We start from the raw sequence: 23,533 nt of genomic DNA, 5'->3' as shown, positions 1-23,533 counted from the left end.
GCCTGATCTCTAGTTTTGCCCATGAATTTCAACTGGGGAGGTACCAACCCCCTTTAGAAAAACTTACATTTTGAGCAAATTTTTAAAATGTGTCTGTCCCACTAGACCCTGCCCTGGAGAACAAGAATTATAATCTTCGTCATCTCTATATTCATATGATTTGATGAAAGAATAGCTAGTAAATTTAGTATTCTCAATTCTTGATGCTTTCCCTTTTATGGCAATTTCATGGGGGCATGAGAGACAGGATCATGCTAGTAATTGATGGTAGGATAACACGGATTGATGTTTGAAAGGGATATGACCCAAACAATAGGGCAACTTTACAAGTCAGTTAATAAAAAGGAACTCCTTTGCTAATATTTCTTTCTCCCTCACTGTGGTCATGCATTACGCTAATTACATTCTTCCTCGATCTTTGATTATAATTGGCATGCATACTAAAGGCCCTAAACATGGTGAGCTGTGCCAGCGTGCTTGCTGATGAGTCAGGGCCGCGGGGCTGTGTTAACGTCTGCTTTCTCTCTGGCTGTCAGGTCATGGGAGATAATTTGCTGCTCTCATCCGTCTTCCAGTTCTCCAGGAAGATCCGACAGTCCATAGACAAAACAGCTGGGAAGATCAGGTACTGTTGTGCCGCTGTACCTCCTTGCTTTTATTAGTAACAGTTGTCTGTTCCACATTTTTTAAAAATATATTTTTATTGATTTCATTGAGGAAGGGAGAAGGAGAGAGAGATAGAAGCATCAATAATGAGAGAGAATCGTTGATTGACTGCCTCCTGCACACCCCCTATTGGGGATGGAGCCCGCAACCCGGGCATGTGCCCTGACTGGGAGTTGAACTGTAACCCCCTGGTTCATAGGTCGATGCTGACCACTGAGCCATGCTGGCCGGCCTGTTCCACATTTTTCAAATGTGCTAGCACCGCTCCTAGGAACTGGTGAAGCCGGTGGCAATGACTCTTATTCTGCCTCCACCATGTCCCTTGTTTTTTAGATAGAAGTAATAGCCGCGAGCGAGATGGGCAGCATGAAGGGGACAAAAAGAGAAATAAATGTTCCTTATCATGAAAAGTGAACAGCTATCCCCACTCAGTTTAATTTTATTAGTTACCAGAAACAATTTTCCCCAGTATAATGGTGTTTTAAAGTAATGGACTTTTGAGGCTTCTATTATAAGACCTCAAACTTTCCTCTAGTTTTATCTTCCTCATCAGTTAAGGGGGGTAGTATTTGTACTATTTAAAGACTCAGAAAATGTATGCAAAAAGGCTTTAGGTACTGGCAAAATTCACTGAACTGCCAGCACTATGCGGCTAAGCACAGACTTCCTATATAACACAAGTCCATTATCGTTCTAACTTGGTCCATGAAATAGTCATTGTTTCTTCCTTCCTACCGATCCTAATGCTGTTAAGACTGTTTTACAATGCACAGGATAATTTATCTGTGCAATAATAGCCTTGTCATTAGGATAACAGCTCTTAGATGTCTGGCAAGGAGGTTTATTTTGGAGCTTTAGAAAATTCAAAAGTTGATCAGAATGTTCTTGTATCAGATTCTAGAACCATTATTGCCTTTTGAAACATGGTTATGTGTAAATGTCGATTTGATATTGATGAATTTCTTGTTTTCAAATAAGTTGAACCTGGCATATTGATCTTTGAAGAAATGCAGATAAGAAATTTACTTACTTTGTACAGTGTTGATGCTTATATAAGGCAGTTAAACTAGGTTTCCAGGCTCAGTGAAGAAATTTACAAAGAACGGAAGGATGCCTAGTAATTGCATCTTTAAACCTGCTGAGTCATGTCTCAGATCCAAAGTCCTGGGGGGTGGGGGGGTGGGAGGGAGAAGACCATTCCACATTTGAGTGGCAAATCAGAATTTTGTGGTACTTTATAAATTAACATATTTGAGTTTAGTTTCTAAAAATAATCATCTTTATTGGCGATTTTTTTATCAAAAGGAAGATTTGTAAAGAAAAACACAGTAAGCACATCAATTTTTAGTCTTTAAAATAATGTTCACACTTTGCTCAACCAATAGGATTCCTTTTCCTTATAGGAAGAGGTGTTAGGAGACACAATTATTCATACCTACTTCAACCTATTTTTATCTTAATTTCTTCTTATGCTTATACTAGGGATGTTCTATCTGAGCAAAGTTGTGTTTTCTTATAAATGGGTAATTATAAATATCAGATACAATTTGGAGTGCTATATCATCTACATTTGTTTTATATTTGGTTTTCAATAAAGAATGAGGTAAATACAAGAGTTTATGTGTATATTCATAACCACTCAGTTGCTTTCTTAATACAGACCTCTCACATAAATGAGCTCATTAGCAATATTGGCTCAAGATTTAATTTACAGTTATGTAATATTTAGTCTTTATCCTTATGTCGGCTTGAAAAAAGATTTTGTTTTTGTATTATTGTTAAAATGTGATAGGCTCCTAAATATGAAAATTAAAATGCTTTTGTTTTTTTATTTATAGAATACTATTTAAAGATAAAGATCGGAATTGGGATGAAATAGAAAGCAAGCTAAGAGCTGAAAGTGAAGTTCCCATTGTGAAAACCTCAAGCATGGTACTAACTTTTCTGAACTATTAAAACATTTTCATAGCAGCGTTTTATTTTAAGAGCACGATATGCTTATTTTTGAGCTTTTTGTTAATATACATTTTTGAAGGAAAATGTAAATGCACATGTTTTAGTAATTTTATGCCTTAAACCAACTCTCATAGGAGTTTAAGATATTGATTACTTCCAAGTTGTAGAGCAAGCATGTCAAACTCAAAGGCTAACACAGGCCAAATAAACGAGGATAAGAGGGTACGGAGGAGGAACTTTTATGGTTCTTACTATTATGCATTCGTGTTCTTGTAATAATCATCCTATATAATAAAGGCTAATATGCAAATTGTCCCCTTGGGAGTTCAACCGACCGGGAGTTCCACTGCTCGCTATGATGGGCGCCAACCACCAGGAGGCGGCATGGAATGAAGGAAGGCCCGGATCGGCTCTGATCACAGGCCAGGCCTAGGGACCCTACCCGTGCACGAATTTCGTGCACTGGGCCTCTAGTATGTCATAAGTAGGCATTTTGAAAATAAGTTGACATGGCTCACTTCCATTTGCTTAATTAATTGCTTGTGTCCGCCTCAAGAATTTGTATAGATTTTTCTTGATCAGAGAGTCATCCTAAAACTGCGGTTGGACACTTAGACATTTTTCCAAAGAAAATCAAATCCTTAGGCTCTTTTCTAAAGGTGTGCGAGGTTGATCAATACCAGTTTTTCAAAATCTTTTCTTAATTTTGAACTTTTCATTTTCTATCATTTCATAGAAAGAAGTAATTTTATTTTAAAATTAAAGATTTTAAAATTTGAATCATGTTTACTAGATAGCCTACTTATTTTATATCTTGTTGCTACAAATGTAGTGCCATGCAGGTAATGTTAAGTATTCTAAATAAGATGAGTCTGAGAGGAATTGCCTATCAAATAAAAATGTTTTTCGTAAAGTAAGGTCATTTTTGTCATTTTTTTTCCTACAGGAGATTTCTTCCATCTTACAGGAGCTGAAAAGAGTTGAAAAACAGCTTCAAGGTAAATTTACTACTGAATGAAGTAGAAAGAACTAACAGTTTAAGACAGTGCATGTTAAGTGGTATTTCTTAGAATATTCTTACTATTAGAACATTATTTGATTAAATGTTATGACATGGATAAAAATATAGATTTGAACATATCCAAATTACTTATAAAAAGAAAGTTCAAAGCCCATTATAAATAATTAAAAAGACATTAAGTTCAATCTTGAGCATATTGCTAAATGTTATAAATGAATTTATAGTATTATATCTATTACCTATTATATCTAATACTAATATGTGAAAAATATAAAATAATGTATTAAAATATGCATATACAGCTTAAAATGCTTATTGACAGAATTATTTATTCGGTTTGACAATTCTTAAGTTATATTTGTGGTATAACCCAAATGAACTAGTAACTATTTAAAAAATATATATATATTTTATTGGCTGGTAGAATGGGGGTATACTTTAGAAGGGTCTCTTAAGTGATTCTTAAGTCTATGGTGCTTCCTTCTCCCAACTCTCTACTCTATCCAATGCCAAGTTGAAAATCACGGACTACGATTTTTCCTCGTCCATGCAAAAAGATCTTTTGGATTGAAAGCTGGTTTTAACTGGTCCCACCCATGGAGGTAGCAAGGTCTGTTTGGCCTGCTGGGGCTGCCATGGGCTGTTAGTATCTAGGTAACGAGGGGATCCTAATGGGTGTGTGACACATCCACACTTGCACATGGCTGATGTCCTAGCACTCACACCAGCATGAGTGACAACATGCTATGGGGGCATCAGAGTGTGCTCATGTACGTCAGTTTCCCCAACCTTTGAGTTACCCCAAACCCCATCAGTAGCAACTGATCCCCAGTTACTTGAGTGATTACTATGTCTAGGAGTGTTCATTAAAATTATAACCAATATTTTCACTTATCCTCTTAAAATAATGAAAGCAGATTTTTAAAAGATCGCTTCTGAATTCCACATGTCCGAATCCCAGTCTTCCATCCGGCTCTGAAATGCCCATAAGGGAGCTACTCCAGGCACCAGGAAAGCATTCGGGCCTGTGTAGTCTAGATCAGGCCCAGAATGATGGAGAGTGGGGTTTTCAGAACAGTATAGAAAGGGGTTGCCAAAATGAAGCATCCAATAAAAGCATCAATAGTCAAAATACGACCTAGCCAGTTTGGCTCAGTAGATAGAGCGTTGGCCTGCGGACTGAGGGTCCTGGGTTTGATTCCGGTCAAGGGCATGGACCTTGGTTGCAGGATCGATCCCCAGTCGGGGTTGTGCAGGAGGCAGCTGATCAATGTTTCTCTCTCATCAACGTTTCTGACTCTCTATCCCTCTCCCTTCCTCTCTGTAAAAATCAATGAAAAAAATATATATTTTTTAAAATAGTCAAAATACTATCCCAGTCATAAGCAATGTTCACATCCAAACTTTACTGCATCAACAGTTGTCTTTTTCCCCCTGTGCCTTTTTCCCCTCAGCGATCAATGCTATGATTGACCCGGATGGAACCCTGGAGGCTCTGAACAACATGGGCTTTCCCAATGCTCTCTTGCCGTCTCCCCCCAAACAGAAGTCCAGCCCCGTCAACAACCACAGCAGCCCGGGGCAGACCCCGGCCCTGTGCCCGGCAGACGCGAGGGCTCTTCATCCCGCCGCCATCTCAAGTTCAGCTGAGTTTGAGAATACCGAGTCGGAGGCTGACTTCAGCATCCACTTCAACAGGTTCAACCCCGACGGGGAAGAGGAGGAGGTGACAGTGCCGGAGTGACTCTCTGGGAAGTTCCCTGGGGAAAGACTAGGAACAGTGGAAGCGGCGAAGCGTTGACTTGCACAAAACAAGACAGCTTGGTCAAGTACAATCTGGCTATCTCTGGCTTTTTAATTTTATTTATTTATTTTCTCCTCTAATGTGGTATCGCAGCCATCCTTTCAGCCACTCGGGTAGCCACGCGGTGCACATCATGGCAATGTCGCCCTTTGTGGTTCCATGATTTTCAAACGGAACTAGATCATTGCATCCTCTCCCTTCCCAGATCTTGGTTTTTAGTTAGTTTTTTTAAGCCATGCTGTGACCTACAAGCAAACTAAATACCTACCACTTCTGACCCCCGTGTCCTCTGTGCCAAGCTGCTCCCCGAAATGGACTTTCTCTCCATCTGTACAGATTTGTTAACAATTATATTTGCTTCTTAATAACAGGATTTATAGTAGCACTCATTACCGTGGGATACAGCGACAGCTAACTGGCCACAGTCAAACTGACCTTCACAAGTCGTTCTTGTGTTCTAGAATTTTCCAACATGTATGTGATTTATATAACTCCGTAGCTACACACATTGCCTTGGGGCTTACGGAGGTGAGCTATTCTGTTTGCACTAAGATTCGCTGGGAGTGGTAGGTGGACATAGCTATATGTCAGTAAGGACTAACCGCCTTTTTGTACATAGGAGGCTGAGGAGACTGTATTTGTTCTAACCCACAGCATTTTACTCCACTTGCAAAGAGATGAATTTGGCACTTTTTTCAATAATCTTTTTTTTTTTTTTTAATGGAAGTAAGAGTTTATCTCTCATTTTAGGGCAAATGATAATTAGAAAGATTAAACTAGACACATAGTTTAGGTGGAGTATATTTTTAAAACTAAGAACATGTATATTGGTCCGGTGTTACCAAGTTTATATGTGACAGTTGGAAAAAAATTCCCTTGAAACTGATCATGAAGTGAAAATTTTCTTCATTAGGAGACCTGGAGAGCCAGGAGCCAGGAGATTAGTTGATAGTTTCACTCCCAAGCAAGGAATTGCTTGTGCGTCTCCCTGTAGGACCCAGTAGAGAACCCTGTGTGTCTGTCTGACTCATTCATAAGGACCCTGCAAGAGGACATGACAAAGGCTTGGGGCCTGACTTACTAACCAGGAAGCCTATGAGAAATATCTCCTATTAACCTCTTTCTTTCTCTTTCCAGTAAGGTCACGTTCGGATAAGTTGAAAAAGAAAGCGACTATCTTTGTGTTTCCAGAACACTATAATTTGGGTGAATCTAATTCATTTTTTATTAGCAGACTTGGAGTTCCCCCTTGACCCCACCAGTCTATAAAGATTAAAGCTGCAACCTTTGCAAATTTATGAAACGGTCTTTAATATTTCAGCAATAATCCTGTGCTACATTTGTTTTAAGAAACGAACTGTGTACACTTCAGAAGTTTACAGGATTTTACAAATCCTGTACCGTTGGGCCACTTAATAAAGACGCAAAAAAAAAAAAATTTTTTTTGTAGAGATGTGCAAGAAAGATCTGCAGTGTAATGGATCTCATATTTTTCTTTAATTTTTTTTAAAAGGGTAAATGAACTGTTCTCCTAATGAAGCCAAGTTACCCAGGCTAATAAAGGAAACTGAAAAAAGGTTTTAAAGAACATGATTGGAAAGATACAAGTGCTTTGAAGGAGTAAATGAAACATTAAAACAGGGTCAGTCCATTTGAAGAAAAATTCAAACATAATCGCCATTGTTTCCCTTTTTTCAATTGTTTGGGTACTGATTCTATCCACTTGGAAGTAGCAGATAAGGAGTTGTTTAGGAAAATATCGGCGTCTGTCTACTTACATTATTGTTTAAGTGTTTACACAGTTTTGTTTAAACAGAAACATTTGGCCTTTTACTATGTTATTTTTATTTTTTATGAATACATTATTCTCCTTATTTATTTTTGTTACATTTATTACTTATGTTATTTTGTTAATGCATTTACAACTCCATTTTTAAATAAAGTGTTTCTGGAACTTTCTGCGATGGTGGTATATTTCTTAGACCATCTGGATTGCTAATACGTCATCACTCTGCCAAATAACCATTTCTACACCATCTCCCACTCTCATTGATATGTAAGAGGAGCTGAAGGCGGCCTTATTTTCTTTCCTTTTTTTATTAATATATTTTTATTGGTCTTGGAAAGGAGGGGAGAAGAGAGAGAGATAGAAACATCAATGATGAGAATCATTGATTGTCTGCCTCCTGCACGCCCCCTACTGGAGATCGAGCCCGCAGCCCCGGGCATGTGCCCTGACTGGGAATCGAACGTGACCTCCTGGTTCCATAGGTCGATGCTCAACCACTGAGCCACACCGGCTGGGCTGCCTTGTTTTCTTTGGACATTTCTAAGCAAATCCTCCCAGACCAGGCCTCGGGCCGCCACATCAGACCACACCATTTGGCTGGGTAACTCTGACAGCTTTGTGTTTTATGTGGTTTTTTCAGAGATGGGCACACGGCTGTGTTCATCGTGCCTGCCACAGCGGGAAACTGGCCCGTGGCCTGAGCCACATAGAATCACAATAGAAAGCCACTGAGCGGAGTTAGAATCCTGCAACTGAACTTGACTTTTTGCTTCGGGGAAGTGATTTCAACTCCAGCCGCTCAGGTTCATCATGTGTAAAATGGAGCGAGGGATTTGACTAGCTGGTCTCTGAGCTGCATTTCTGCTCTGTAGAACACCAAAGTCAAAGAGAAACTCTTAAACATAATCAGAGAGAGAAGAGAGGATTTTTTTTCTTTTTGTTTTGTTTTTACCAAGAACTGCCTGAATTGTTTCAAGTTACAAAAATGTTTTAGGATATATTTCCTTCCCTTTTAAATTTTTATTTTTGCTTAAAGAATGTCAGTCAGTTCAAAGATTAAAATTGATCATGAATTTATGGCATGTCTAACAGGGAGAGGACTTCATCACATCTACTCGTCATATACACTTGACGAGTAAGAACTAAAATGTAAGAACTAAATTGGCATGAACTTCTCTGAAACTGAACTAGCATCCCTGAAAAGAGCAAAATCCATTCAACTCATGCAATTACAGACACTAGGGCTTCCATCCACCATCCAGCCCCTGTGTCTCCTGCCTCTTATTCAATAAAATGTATATGCAGTGGAGATCTGAATACCTAATGGAATTACCGAAGAAGATTTTAGAATTCCATCTTTCAAAGAGTTACTGTTTGTTTGTTTTTAATGGCTCTTTGGTCAATGACTGAGATGTGATGTAGGGCGTGGACTAGAAGGACTTCTCCAAGTCTCTCTTGATAATCCATCACAAGTTACTTAACCTGTTTGCCTAGAATGTTGCCTTCACTGACTTCCAGAATTTTCCAATTATAAGAAATGTTCCTAGAAGAGAGGTATGAGGGATTTGGAGAGAGGAAGATAGGGAAGAAGGAAAAGTTAGTACTGATGCCTTCTCAGGTCATCCCCCTTATGGGCCATGGGGGGGGGGGGGGGGGGGGGCCTTGATCCCACCAGAGCCACCTAATGAGCTGGTAGACTGAGCACTGGAGGGGGAGGAGCATTTACTCTCCAGCTCTCACCTCCCCTTGGTCCAGGGCTGCCCCTGGGGCATTAACGCTCTTACACATCCAGGTGATGCTAGTGTGAGTCTGGGCTGGTTCCTGCAGGTGTCTTTCTGCGTTATCAAGCCTCCAGGGCGATGCCGCTGCACACGGGAGGTGTTGCCAGGTTACCTCTCCTCAAAGGCGGTTGCTGTAGCAATGGCTGGAGTGAGAGGTGGACCGAGGGAATGCGAGGCAGGACACGGATTTTGTCCCGTGCACGTACTCCGTGCAACAACGGTGGTGATCTGGGGTGTGAAAAATTAAAACCAATTTAGCTCTTTTTCAATCACAAAGGAGGATACTGGGCGAGTCCACGTCACTCAAGGAGCACACCTGCACATCGGGGCTGCCTGCGTTTCACATCGGAAACGACTATTTTTCATTTCTACGCAGCTGGATGGAAACGGTGTTACATAAAGTAGGTCATGCCCGGGTTTTCCGAGAAAGCAGTAAATCCATCCCAGCCTCCCTCAGGAGTGCGCCGCTCCGATGCGTGTGGAGAAGGTGCCATTCATTACAGGCCATCAGGGTTATTTCGTTCTTGAAGAGAGCATTTTTCTCCTTCACATGTTACGATATAAGGATAATAAAGGCACTGGGCTTCTAGGGCAGCGTGTTGCTTCAGCTGCATTATTTATCTTAATGTTCAACTTCAGATTCTCTAAGTAGCCAAGATTCACCCTCATTGGGTTTGGAGAAAGAACACAATGTCTGAAAATCCTTTTTTGCTCCTAGTCTTCAAGATCCTAATGAAGAATACTATATAATAAAATGCTAATATGCAAATTGTCCCCTCCACCAGGAGTTCGACTGGGGGCGGGGCTGGCTGGCCAATTTCCCACATCCCCTCCCCCTGGCCAGCCAGCCCTACCTTGCCCCGATCTGTTCCCGAATTTGTGCACCGGGCCTCTAGTCTGTAATAAGTCTGACTTAGAAAGAGCTGGCCTAACCCCTAGAAATGTCGGTCTGCTGAGCGTGCGTGTGCCTCTGAACTTGTAACACCTGTTGGCTCCTTGAGAAGACGGGGAAGAACACGCCCCCAAAGTGCCTCTCCCAAGTGCAGGGAACCTGGGTGATGAGTTCACCGACCGGATTACCAGGATGCAGGGAAATTCTGGGGGCTTGAGTTATTTCAAACAGAGTAACGGGTAGAATTATTTTATGCTTCAACAGGAAATTGAAGAGCCTCATTTTGCCAGGAGGATACATAGATGGAGATATAACCTGTTTAATAGCTTAAAAGAAGAATCCAGATAAGCCATGGATGGCCAAGTCCTAATGGTTTTGTGAGAGAAGGCAATTTCTCACTTGCAAGCCTGACTGTCTCAAAGTGTCTTCCACTGCTCCACCCACCCACTGGGCAAATGCCAATGAGGTGCCTTACCCTTGTTCTGGAAGCTGGACCATGGAAGAATTGGGCATCTATGTACATATGGGCATTATTATTGCCCTGGCTGGTTTGGCTCAGTGGATAGAGCATCGGCCAGCGGCTGAAGGGTCCCGGGTTCGATTCCAGTCGGGGGCACATGCCCGGGTTGCAGGCTGGATCCCCAGTAGGGGGCGTGCAGGAGGCAGCCGATCAATGATTCTCATCATTGATGTTTCTATCTCCCTCTCCCTTCCTCTCTGAAATCAATAAAAATATATATTTTTTAAATTGTTAAGATCCTTGTTATTTCTGATTATTGAACTTCTATCATCATGAGCCCTGTTTGTTGGTTTGTTTATTTATTTTGATTTGCAGGCTCAGTCCCCAGTTGGGAGGCGGCCAATTGATGTTTTGTTCTCACATCAATTTCTCTCTCCCCCTCTCACTTTCTCTTTCTCTAAAAACCAATAATAATAATAATAACAGCCAAAACCGGTTTGGCTCAGTGGATAGAGCATCGGCCTGCAGACTGAAAGGTCCCAGGTTCGATTCCGGTCAAGGGCATGTACCTTGGTTGCGGGCACATCCCCAGTAGGGGGTGTGCAGGAGGCAGCTGGTCGATGTTTCTCTCTCATCAATGTTTCTAGCTTTCTATCCCTCTCCCTTCCTCTCTGTAAAAAAAATCAATAAAATATATTTTAAAATAAAGGTTGATTCATGTTGTCAGTTGTTATCTCTTGGTAGCAAAAAGAGGCATATGTGTGCCAACTGCTACACTAAACAATGTGAGTTGAACCCCCTAGGCCAGTGGTCGGCAAACTCATTAGTCAACAGAGCCAAATATCAACAGTACAACGATTGAAATTTCTTTGGAGAGCCACATTTTTTAAACTTAAACTTCTTCTAACACCACTTCTTCAAAATAGACTCGCCCAGGCCGTGGTATTTTGTGGAAAGAGCCACACTCAAGGGGCCAAAGAGCCGCATGTGGCTCTCGAGCCACAGTTTGCCGACCACGGCCCTAGGCACTCATTCATTCAACAAATACAAGTGCCTGTATTGCTCAGGTGTGAGACAGGTGCTGATAGGATTTAAATCTCAGGAAGGCCCGTGATGAGAACAGTGACTAGACTAGCCAGGGTAGGATAAAGATACAGCCGAGTGCTGTAGAAGGAAACATGCGTCTCGCCTGGCCGGTGTGGCTCAGTGGATAGAGCGTCGGACTGCGGACTGAAGGGTCCCAGGTTTGATTCCGGTCAAGGGCACGACCTCTGTTGCAGGCTCCTCCCCAGCCTGGGCAATCGATGTGTTTCTCTCACATCACATTGATGTTTCTGTCTTTCCCTCTCTCTCCCAATCTCTCTAAAAAGCAATAGAAAAATATCCTCGGGTGAGGATTAAAAAAGAAATAAAGAAAGAAAGAAAGAAAGAAAGAAAGAAAGAAAGAAAGAAAGAGAGAAAGAAAGAAAGAAAGAAGGAAAGAAAGATGTGCCTAAAGAAAGGTCCAGAAAAATGTTCTGTGCGTTTCTATGAAATTTGTATTTACCAAAAAAAAATTAAAAGATAAATACCATTTATATATTTTAAGAGGATTTTTGGTTTCACAAAAGAATTTCCCACAAAAATCGTACACCTATGGATGAGGACAGTGGGGGGGAGGGGTAAGGGCAGAGGGTGGGGTGGGAACCGGGTGGAGGGGAGCCATGGGGGAAAAAAGAAGAAAAATTGTAATAATATGAACAATAAAGATTTATTAAATTAAAAAAATATTTTCAGTATATACTGCTACAAATAATATATAGAATAGCAGTTTTGTGTTGTTCAAAAATTTGAAATAAATGCTGTCATACTATAAAACATAAAATAAATGAACTATTACTTCCTGATGGAATTAGAACGGCCATCTGATCTACCAGCACTGAATTTACTGTGACTCTTCGGCCATGTATCTATTGGGTAAAAGAGGGTACTCGGGGGCCTCCTTTCAGTTGTCCCCAAATCACAGAGTTGAATAAGGAATAGGAAGCCGCATCCAAAAGGCTGATTCCCGGGGATGAAGGGCCCCGACATAAAGAATTCCACTTCAAAAAACAACAACAACGGAAAACCAGGTCCCGTTCTGGGTCCGAGATCAGCTGGTACACAAGCAGACCAGACTCGAACCTCCTTCTCTTATGTGTTCCTGTCTGGGATGCTGTGCGATTCCCATAATTCCCATAACATGGGCCGGGGAAGCAGAATGACCGGCCCATCGGCCCGGCGGGTCCCCGTCGGCCCCAGGCAGGTCCAGGGGGCAGCGCCGGCCTTACCTGGGTGCTGGGGTCACTGACGGGTCCCAGGAAGCAGCAGCCGCCCCGGGGTCCGGACTGAGCATCGGTAATTCCAAACGGCCCCGCTCTCTGCCTGGCGAGCACGCCCACCTCCTGTGACTGCCGTCCCGTCCGGAATGGGATTCGGTTCCGTGTATCTGGGCCTCTTGGCCGGTGGCCAGGCACTCTGTGTAGACAGAAACCAGGCCCGCCTCCTGCTCAGGGCGCCTCAGACCAGTCCTGTGAGCGCCCAGGGTCTGGCCGGGGCTCCAACCTCCCACTGGCTCTAGGTCCCAATAACCAGAGCTCAGGGGTCAGCCCTGAGTGTTCGTGGAACGAGAAGGACCCGGGGGGGGGGCGGGAGGAGGTGGGGGTGGGGGACGGGAGTGGGGGGAGATGATGCATACATGTGCGAATTCGTGTCAGTGCATGAGTGCTGTGTGCGTGCGTGTGCATGAGTGTATGCGTGCGCGTGTGGGTGAGTGCAGGTGTGGGGTGCTATGTGGGTGCGCGTGCACGTGCGTGCGTGTGCATGAGTGCTGTGTGCGTGCGTGCGTGTGCATGAGTGTGTGCGTGCGCGTGTGCGTGAGTGCTGTGTGCGTGCGTGCGTGTGCATGAGTGTGTGCGTGCACGTGTGCGTGAGTGCGTGTGTGGGTGCCATGTGCGTGCACGTGCGTGCATGTGCATGCGCCTGTGTATGTGTGAGTGCATGCACGTGTGCGTGCATGTGCGTGTGTGTGCATGCGTGTGTGTTTCCTATTTGGTTCCCAGAAGCCCTGCGACTGAAGGTGAGTCCCCGGCCGCTCCCACTGGGAGCCTGTTTGCATGTTCCTTTACCAGGCCTCCCAATGACCCCCCAACGACCCCCAGTGACCCCCCTCCCCTGCAGATTCTTTTCTCTGCAGCTCTTCGCATTTGGCTCTCCCAGTGCAGCCCCCTTGCCTCTCTGAGGAAAGCTGGCCGCCCCTCTCACTAGCTGTTAGCACCCTGCAGCACCTTGAGGTCCCAGCCAAGCTGCTTCCGGATCTTTCCCTCACCCCCTCACGGAGGAGTGGCCACCGGCAGGGAAGACACTGTGACCTCGCATTTTTGTGACCCTTGAGTTCTTTCCTGCATCAGACTAAGTGAACCTCAGGACCCACGCTTGGAAAATCAGCCCTTGAGGCAGCCAGGACTCAGGTTCATTAACTACCTAATTCCATGCTGGCTCCCCTGCAGTTGGCCACTATCTCCCTTTCTGAGAGCCCACACCCTCACGCCTTCCCTGCAGCCTTGGGGATTGGGGGTGGGGGGAATTCTCTAGAGAGGGGAATCTTTCTTTGGAGTTATTTAATGGGTTTGTATTCTTGTAAATCCTTGACCCAATGTGTGGCCTCTCTATCAAAAATGCATCTTGAGCCTGGCCTGTGTGGCTCAGTGGTTGAGCATTGACCTATGAACCAGGAGGTCCTGGTTTGATTCCCGGTCAGGGCACATGCTTGGGTTGCGGGCTCGATCCCCAGTGTGGGGCGTGCAGGAGGCAGGCGATCAGTGATGTTTCTCTCTCATGGATGTTTCTATCTCTCTCCCTCTCCCTTCCTCTCTCAAAATCAATAAAAACATATTTTTTTAAAGGCATCTTGAGTCGCTGGCACCTGGTGAGTTCATCGCTGCGTTCTGGCAGGAGCTGTAAACACCGAGAAAGGTGATGACAGCTCAGTCCATTAGGCAGTAAGCTTGGGTCGCCCACCTGCACACAGGTTTTTGATTTTCAATGACTGAGACCAGAAAGAGCCTGAGTAAGTGAAATCCTCTGCTCCCCACAAATGCTGTCTTACTTGCTGTGGTGGTTTTTCCTGTGTCGATTAGGTTGGACTGCATTGTGTGGCAATCTCGTTGCTATTGGTTTCCGGCTGGGCGAGAGAGATTCTTACAGGAGGCTTGGGGGTAAGGGAAGGGGCAGCTCACACACCTGCCGCTCCTCGCCCTGCTCACCTCGTCAGCAGGTGCAGGGCCTGCAGCTGCTGCGCCCTCTCCTGGGTCCTCCCTCCGTGTCTCCCACCCCTGGGTGCGTGTGTGGCTCTGGGACGAAGGGTCCTGGCTTCTGGGGGCATCTATACCATCGAGGTCAGATGCAGCAAGAACCAGCAAGGACTCCCGTCCATTTCTCCTGGGCTCAAGTTCATGTCTGTGGGTTTCACCTGGTTCGCACATCTCCTATAACGTCTCCCAGGTCCTGCTTCTCTGATTTGCCTCAACCGGCGCAGTGGCTGCGGTCAGATCCTCCAGCCAAACCACCGCCGGTGGAGGTAAGTAGTGAGAGGGCAGAGGAGCTGGGGGGGTCACATTCTTCAGTGTAACAGGGCCTGGATGAGGGCTGGTTTGGGCTGGATCTTCTCCCACTTCCTGGTTCTCAGGCTGCTTTTAAGATTTTTTTTTCCTTGAAAACTGGTTTAAAGCAATTTTTAAAATATATCTATTTATTGATTTCAGAGAGGAAGGGAGAGGGAGAGAGAGAGAGAGAGAGAAACATCAATGATGAGAATCATGGATCGGCTGCCTCCTGCACGACCCACACTGGGAATTGAGCCCACAAACCAGGCACGTGTCCTGACCGGGAATCAACCATGATCTCCTGGTTCATAGGTAAATGCCCTACCACTGAGCCACACCAGCAAGGCCTGGTTTAAAGCAATTTGATTATGCTGTGCCTTGGCCTAGTCTTCTTCATGTTGTAAAGCATAATTACGTACGTGGGTAAGTCATGACTTCTTAGTACTTTCACAACCAAAACAAAACGCAGCAACCCATGACAAGCCAAGAATGATGTAAGGTTCATGCCCCAAACCCCCAATTTGAAGTTTGTTTTTATTTCTGTTTTTACTAGGTATCCTCACCAGTCAATGTAAATGCATATATCTAAAGCATTTGTAGTAATGGGGCACTGTTTTTATCCATTTTATAGAGTGACTAGAGGCCTGGTGCACGACATTTGTGCACTGGGGGGTCCCTCAGCCTGGCCTGCACCCTTTCACAGTCCAGGACCCCTCGATCCTTACAGCCCACCTGCAGCAGAGGTGGGAGAGGCTCCCGCCACCACCGCTGCGCTGGCCAGCCGTGAGCCCGGCTTCTGGCTGAGTGGCACTCCAGCTGTGGGAGCGCACTGACCACCAGGGGGCAGCTCCTGCATTGAGCATCTGCCCCCGGGTGGTCAGTGCGCATCATAGCAACTGGTTGTTCTGCTGTTCGGTCGATTTGCATATTAGCCTTTTATTATATAGAATTGTACCATTTTCTATATGAAATTATGTTTAAAGCATGCTCCTGTACTTTTTTATTTTTTTATTGTTTAACCCTTTGCACTCGCTTGTTTTTTTCTCGATTCCTTTATTCTACTCGGGATTTAATTTTTTAAATACCCCAGATTTTACAAAGCGCGGCAGTAGAATAAAAAACTGGAGTTTCTTTTCATACAAACTTATTTATTTGGATTTTTTTATATTTCAAATTATTGATACATTCAAAGAGTAATTTTAATCTCTATAATTTTTCATGGTGTGATATTTTTTTGAAACATTCACCCACATGAAGTCCTGGTTTACATTCACATGTTGCGCAAATATAAATCGTCTCTCTTCTTCCTCCTTTGATTTTTTCTGTTAGAACAAACAACACAATCTTTGTGTTTTTTGTTAGGGTGAGGTGTGATTATATGGAGCTTTCCATCTAAACGTTGCTCTAAGTTAGTGGATAATAATCTACCCCTGGAAGTTAGTGTACCATCTTTGAATTCTCCAACATGATCATGTACTAGTTTCCTAATAAATTTCACATGCTTTATCGGTTTTTCATTTTTTCTTTTTTGGCATTAGTTGAGATGGCATTTACATTTTACTTGTTTTTTCATGCTAATGAAAACAAGAAAAGATACTGGAAAAATAGACAAAAATCCCCCCCCCCCCCCCCCCGCGGTGAAACTACGTGTCGAGTGTGGCTCGACGTACGAGCTGCTACCGATGCTACCGTGTCGAGTCACACTCGACATCCGAGTGCAAAAGGTTAAAGTATTACATGTAGTAGTACATATATCTCCTTTTTTCCCCATTGACCTTCCCCCAGCCTCCCCTACCCCCTGTCGCATGCCCTCATCCCACCTCCCCAGTGTCTTGTGTCCATTGGTTGTGCTTATATACATACATACAAATCCTTCGGTTGGAAAAACAAAACACAACTGCTTTAGGCTGACATGGAAACTTCCTTAGTGTTGGTCATGAAAGAATGCAGGTGAGGCGGTTGAGGGACAGAAATGTGGTGAGCACAGCGAGAGAGAAAGTGTATTCACTCAGGATAATGAATGGGGTCAGGTCCCAATGCTGAGCCCCCACGTAGGCTCAATTCAAAAATAGGAGGGGAGGGGCTGGGGGCTGGGAGGAGACGAGCAAAGTGGGGGGAGGCTGGACGGGGGGGGGGGGGAGGGGAGAAACCTGTAATAGTGTCAACCATAAAAATAAATTTAAAAAAAGCAGTCCTGTGCAAGCTCACGATCCAAATTTCACTGGGTCCCTTTCTCCCAAACTGTGTTTCAGGGGATTTCCCAAACACGAGTTTCAGATGTTAAAAGGGCCGAGGACTCAGTTGGTTGAGTGTAGTTCTATGCACCCATAGGTCACCAGTTCAATTCCTCGTCAGGGCACAGACCCAGGTTGTGGGTTTGATCCTCAGTGGGTGGCATGCAGGAGGCAGCTGATTGATGTTTCTCTTTCATTGATGTTTCTATCTCCCTCTCCCTCCCTCTCTCCCTAAAAAATCAATAAAAACATATTCTTTTTAAATTAAAAAAAAAAAAGGGGCCAAGGAGTTCCAGGGATAAGTAACCTTGGAGGAACCTGCAGAGGCCTGGTACAATGTCCCATTCCTGCACGTGTGTGAGGAGGATTAGCAGTAAAGAATCTGACAAGGCCTGTTTCATTTGGGTTAATTAAACACTTTATTAAATGCAATATTTCCCGAGGGGAGAGTGTTATCTGTGAAATGAATTTAGGACCCTCTGATGTAGATGTTAAAATGCTTATAATAATAATAAGTGCCATTTATAATGCTAATGAGTGGCATTATAATTGTTAACATCATTAGGACCTTCCTTTAAATATTACATGGTCCTATTTTGTCATGGTTCTAATGCTGCTCTGTGTAGTAAGTATCTACGAGCCACATGTGGCTATTTAAATTCATTAAAATGAAATACAATTTAATATTCAAGTCCTCAGCCACACCAGTCACCTGTGAGTGTTCCACAGCCACCTGCTGGGAGCTATATTAGGGGAAGGGGCTGCTCTAGCTTCTTTTGTTAGGTTCAAAGTAAACACCTCGTTAATGCAAATCTTTACAAATTTCCCAAACATGCGATGTTGACACTATTATCCAGTTCCCTCCAACACCTTTGAAAACTTTTTAAACATATATATATATTTTTTTAATATATTTTATTGATTTTTTTACAGAGAGGAAGGGAGAGGGATAGAGAGTCAGAAACATCGATGAGAGAGAAACATCCATCAGCTGCCTCCTGCACGCCCCCTATTGGGGATGTGCCTGCAACCAAGGTACATGCCCTTGAGCGGAATCGAACCTGGGACCCTTCAGTCCGAAGGCCGATGCTCTATCTACTGAGCCAAACCGGTTAGGGCTAAACATATATTTTTATTGATTTCAGAGAGGAAGGGAGAGGGAGAGACAAATCAAAACATCAATGATGAGAGAGAATCATTGATCGACTGCCGCCTGCACGCCCCCTACTGGGGATCGAGCCCACAACCTGGTCATGTGCCCTGACGGGGAATGGAACCGTGACCTCCTGGTTCATAGGTCGACACTCAACAGCTGAACCACGCCAATGGGGTGAAAACTCAATTTCTTAATCTTCATAAAAGCTTTGTGAAGTACTCGGCACAATTCCTTCCTAGAGAGAAGACCTCGGGTTTTCTTTTAAGGGAGTTTCAGTTGCTGGGTTTCACTCAATTGCTCAATTAGTCGTTCGTAAAAGTTCCCCATGGGGCTCTGAAGGTGCCATAGCAAAGCAATACGGATACAAAACCGGAGACCAAATCCTCACCACTTTATGATGGAAAGAGGGGGAGCCACGTGTGTTCCGGGTACCCTCACAGGCACTTGTAGGGATGGGGGTGTGGTATTTGCGCCTGTAAACCCTGCAAACCACAATTAATTTTAGACTCTGATACAGAATGAAAAGCACTTATTGGAGCAAAAGGAGCTGCAGCCAGGAGACACAGACCGGCGTAGCAACCAACGCTGTGTTCCTTGGAGGCAAAGGGGAGACCACTGTTCATAGCAGAAGTTCCCAGTTAGGCCTACTGTGTGCAAATGACAATGCAAATGTATGCAAATTGTGCCGTTCTGATAGGACAGGCGGGTCTCAGTGCATTGGTGGGCTCAGTAGGTTGACAAGAGGGACACTGAGAATTAAGTCTGAGCTTCATCCCGGTATACAGAGTAGGTGAGAAGCCCTGTCAGGAAATGGCTGCTAGACTATTATTATCTACAGAGGCTAGTCCTTTATCTATAAGGAATACTGGAAGAAAAAATGCTATGAAAGGTTACTTTTAAAATGAGTTAAAATCAGGCCCTAGCTGGTGTGTCCAGAGGTGAGAGCATCAGCCCCAACACACCAGAAGGTCTCGGGTTTGATTTCCTGTCAAAGGTGCCTCTCTCTCCCGCTCCCTCCCTTCCATCCTCTCTCAGAAAAGCGATGGAAAAATATCCTCATGTGAGGATTAAAAACAAACAAAAGAGTTAAAAATCAGGTTAAACTGGAACTCACGTTCTAGCATTTCCATCGCCTTAGTCTTTCCCACTGCTATTGTGTAATGTTGGGGTCCTGGAGTTGACTCAAGTCTAAAAAAATAAGAAAATATTCTATTCTGTTTCAATTTCCTTGTGGTGGAAATGAGATAAATGCAGTTGAACTAGAATAATAGGATTATAATAATAGAATTGCTCTTTTGAGCGTTTCATCAGTACCAGGGATTCAACCTTACCTGCAAAGACTCCCAAAACTAAAAATATCCTATGAATGGAAACAAAGAGCACACATCTTGGAAGGTATTTCGGTCCCTGTGAAATCTGTAGGCATAGTAACCTTATACAATGGGAGATACAACAGAAATAATGCTCAACATCCAATAGCAAGGGGGTAATTTTAACAATACAATGGCATAAAAATCGCTATCATTAGACACCTGCAAAATAAAACACAGCATGTAAGAAATACAGTTTTCTAAAAAGTGTTGTCCTTGGGTGATCAAACCCTAACATTTGCAGAGAAGTTGCATATACATGTAGGAGTGAATAGCCCTGGCCAGCATGACTCAGTGGTTGAGCATCAATCTATGAACCAGGAGGTCACAGTTCGGTTCCCGGTCAGGGCACATGCCTGGGTTTGGGCTGATTTCCAGTAGGGGGCATGCAGGAAGCCAGCCAATCAATGATTCTCTCTCATCACTGATGTTTCTATCTCTCTTTCCCTCTTCTTTCCTCTCTGAAACCAATATTTTTAATTTAATAAATCTTTATTGTTCAGCCCTGGCCGGTGTGGCTCAGTGGATAGAGCGTCGGCCTGCGGACTGAGGGGTCCTGGGTTCGATCCCAGTCAAGGGCATGGACCTTGGTTGCGGGCACATCCCCAGTAGGGGGTGTGCAGGAGGCAGCTGATGGATGTTTCTCTCTCATCGATGTTTCTGACTCTCTATCCCTCTCCCTTCCTCTCTGTAAAAAAGCAATAAAATGTATTTTTTTAAAAAATCTTTATTGTTCAGATTATTGCAATTGTTTCTCTTTTTTCCCCCCATAGCTCCCCTCCACCCGGTTCCCACCCCACCCTCTGCCCTTACCTCCCCCCGACTGTCCTCATCCATAGGTGTACGATTTTTGTCCAGTCTCTTCCCACACCCCCCACACTCCTTTCCCCCTGAGAATTTTCAGTCCACTCCCTTTCTATGCCCCTGATTCTATTATATTCCCCAGTTTATTCTGTTCATCAGGTTTTTAATTCACTTGATTTTAGATTCCCTTGTTGATAGATATGTATTTGTTGTTCATAATTTTTATCTTTACCTTTTTCTTCTTCCTCTTCTTAATACCTTTCAGCATTTCATATAATACTGGTTTGGTGGTGATGAACTCCTTTAGCTTTTTCTTGTCTGTGAAGCTCTTTATCTGCCCTTCGATTCTGAATGATAGCTTTGCTGGGTAGAGTAATCTTGGTTGTAGGTTCTTGCTATTCATCACTTTGAAACCAATTTTTAAAAATATTTAACAAAAATAAATGTAGGGCCGAAACCGGTTTGGCTCAGTGAATAGAGCATTGGCCTGCGGACTAAAAGGTCCCGGGTTCGATTCCGGTCAAGGGCATGTACCTCGGTTGCGGGCACATCCCCGGTGGGGGTTGTGCAGGAGGCGGCTGATCGATGATGTTTCTCTATCATCGATGTTTCTGACTCTCTATCCCTCTCTCTTCCTCTCTGTAAAAAATCAATAAAAAATATATTTAAAAAAATAAATAAATAAATGTAGGGTGAAGGAAAGAAGAAAGAATAATTAGTTCTTCAGAGCACTGAGGGACTTTGGGGGGTAAATGTTGCCACTAGAGGGAGGAGCAGCATTATGACCCTACAATCCACTTAAGATGGGTTGCTGGTCTAATGACAGTAACAAACACACAGAAATCTTCCAGTCTCGCAATCTGTCCCTTGCTGGGGGTTTGAGATACAGGTGACCCACTGACACTGCTGATACTTCAGCAGGGTGGGGAACCTTTTTTCCTGCCAAGGCCCATTGGGATGTGTCTAACATCATTCAAGGGTCATACAAAATTACCAACCTAAACATCAGCCTGCTACGTTTGGTCAAACATTTCATTAACTCGCCCCTAAAGCCTTGGCAGGGCCAGACCAAATGATTTCTCGGGCCTTAAATGGCCCAGGGGCCAGATATTCCCCCACCCCTGACTTACAGAATACATGTCCCTTCCACACCCTCCAAACAGAACAAACGAAAGGAAAGAGAAGAGGAATGAGTAGAGAGAGAGGGAAATGAAAAGTAAGAGGAAAGGGAGGTGTGCACCCAAGGGCAAGAAAGGTTATTTTCTTCAAGGTCAGGGAAGATAGTCCCCTGTCCCATCAGAGAATTCTGCCCTTCTCACCCCAGGGTTTATGAAGCCCTCAGCAAAGTACTGAGGGTGACGTGGCATTGCTGAGGCGCAGTGATTTTAAAGGCAAACACACTTTCACTTGGTTTTATTATTGTGTTTGAATTCTCTACAGACATGGCCTCCTTGCTTACCTCGTGGGGGCTAGCCATTCCCTTCACCCTGCCCTTGGCACATCACTGCAGGGCCTTTGGGTTTTATAAAACAAGCCATTTTAAGTCATCTATATATATAAAAGGCTAAGCGACCGTCTGACCATCTGACTGTTCGACCATCTGACCGGTAGCTATGACACACACTGACCACCAGGGGGCAGACGCTCAATGCAGGAGCTGCCAAACTGTGGTGACTTGGCAGCTGCAGTTCTCAGGTGGCGCACCTGGAATCAGAGAGGAGGGAGCCCAATTCTGGGGTGCGTCACCCGAGAACTGCCCTCTCGCAATCCGGGACCCCTTGGGGGGTGTCGCAGAGTTGGTTTCAGCCCAATCCCCGCAGGCCAGGCCAAGGGACCCCACCGGTGCATGAATCTGTGCACCGGGCCTCTAGTCATTACATAAGGGAGTTTGGGGAGCAGAGTGGATGCAGCTGGATTTCAAAAGGTAATTAATCATGTGTTTCCAAAGGCCCCGCCTTCCCTGCCTTCCCTTCACTCTCCATCACTTACCTGTCGTGGATCATTTGTGCCTTCTGCTTTGCAGGCTCTGAACCGTTCAAGTCACTTCTGTGGTTCATGATCCATGAAAACCCTTTAGCAAGAAGACAGGTTCCAGGCAGCTTTTTATGCCCCCTCTAGGTCAGCATCCAAACTCTGAAAAAATAAGGGCATACAAACCTTCCACAGGAGCCAGGTTTTCTAAAACCCTACACAGACAGTTAGACAGTCCTCCTCTCTCCTAAAGGACATTAAAAAGCACAAGAAAAAAAAAAGGTATTTTCCTAGTTAAAAATGCATGTTTCATATAGAAAACAGAGTAAGCAAAAGGAAGAAAACAGAAGGCAATTCTGATTCCACTAATTAGAGGTAATTATTTCTTTGGATATGTATTTAGATTGTATATATCTATATCTGCCTAAGTATTGAGACTGTTTATATCTGTAGACACAATATAGATATACAGAAACAGGTAAGGAGATATATTCATTGATATGTATACTGTTTCACAACCTTTCTCACGGAATAGGTTATGAACAGTTATCTATGTTACTACCACAGCATTTTTTTTTTTTCTTGAAGACCTTCTAGAATCAGGCATTTGCTCCTCTATCTGGGAACACCATCCTTTCAACAGGCCTTTATTCTGTCTGTTGGAAAGAGCTGTTCTGTGTAGTCATGGCCAAGAAGGGCGGTAGAAGGTGAGGCCTAAGTTAAGCGTGGAACTGCTCGGTCTTGATGAATATTTGTTGTTTTGAGAGGATTTAGAAGCCTGCTGAGCTTCAGGATGTTTGGTCACCATCCACTGAACTCTGAGAAGTGAAAAAACTCAAATATTGCTGATGGAGGGATCGCTAGTTTCATGTCTATGTGACGGGAGCAGAGAGGACATCTGAACAAATTCAGACTCTTGGGTCTTGTCTGCATGGTCCTTAGTGCAAAGGACAATCATTTTTTCTTTAGTACTAGCAGGTCCCAACAAGTTCTGGAGTCCCTTCTAT

The 23,533-nt window shown here is 43.9% G+C and overlaps 1 protein-coding gene across 1 annotated transcript in view; it reads left to right on the top strand.

The window, feature by feature from the left end:
- The window catches only part of CEP170 (centrosomal protein 170), a 103,342-nt gene extending 97,864 nt beyond the window's left edge, over positions 1–5,478 (top strand). Inside the window, exons 16-19 of the mRNA XM_054712941.1 lie at positions 537–625; positions 2,505–2,598; positions 3,569–3,620; positions 5,098–5,478. Coding sequence (XP_054568916.1) covers positions 537–625; positions 2,505–2,598; positions 3,569–3,620; positions 5,098–5,387 — 525 coding nt within the window. The 3' untranslated portion in view covers positions 5,388–5,478. The remainder of the gene's footprint in view (positions 1–536; positions 626–2,504; positions 2,599–3,568; positions 3,621–5,097) is intronic.
- Positions 5,479–23,533: the final 18,055 nt, after the last annotated feature.

This window comes from Eptesicus fuscus, chromosome 24 (assembly GCF_027574615.1).
Source record: "Eptesicus fuscus isolate TK198812 chromosome 24, DD_ASM_mEF_20220401, whole genome shotgun sequence".
In the NCBI taxonomy this organism is placed as follows: Eukaryota; Metazoa; Chordata; class Mammalia; order Chiroptera; family Vespertilionidae; genus Eptesicus; species Eptesicus fuscus.
Note: the sequence above shows the minus strand (reverse complement) of the source record. Positions and strands in the feature narration are given on the sequence as shown.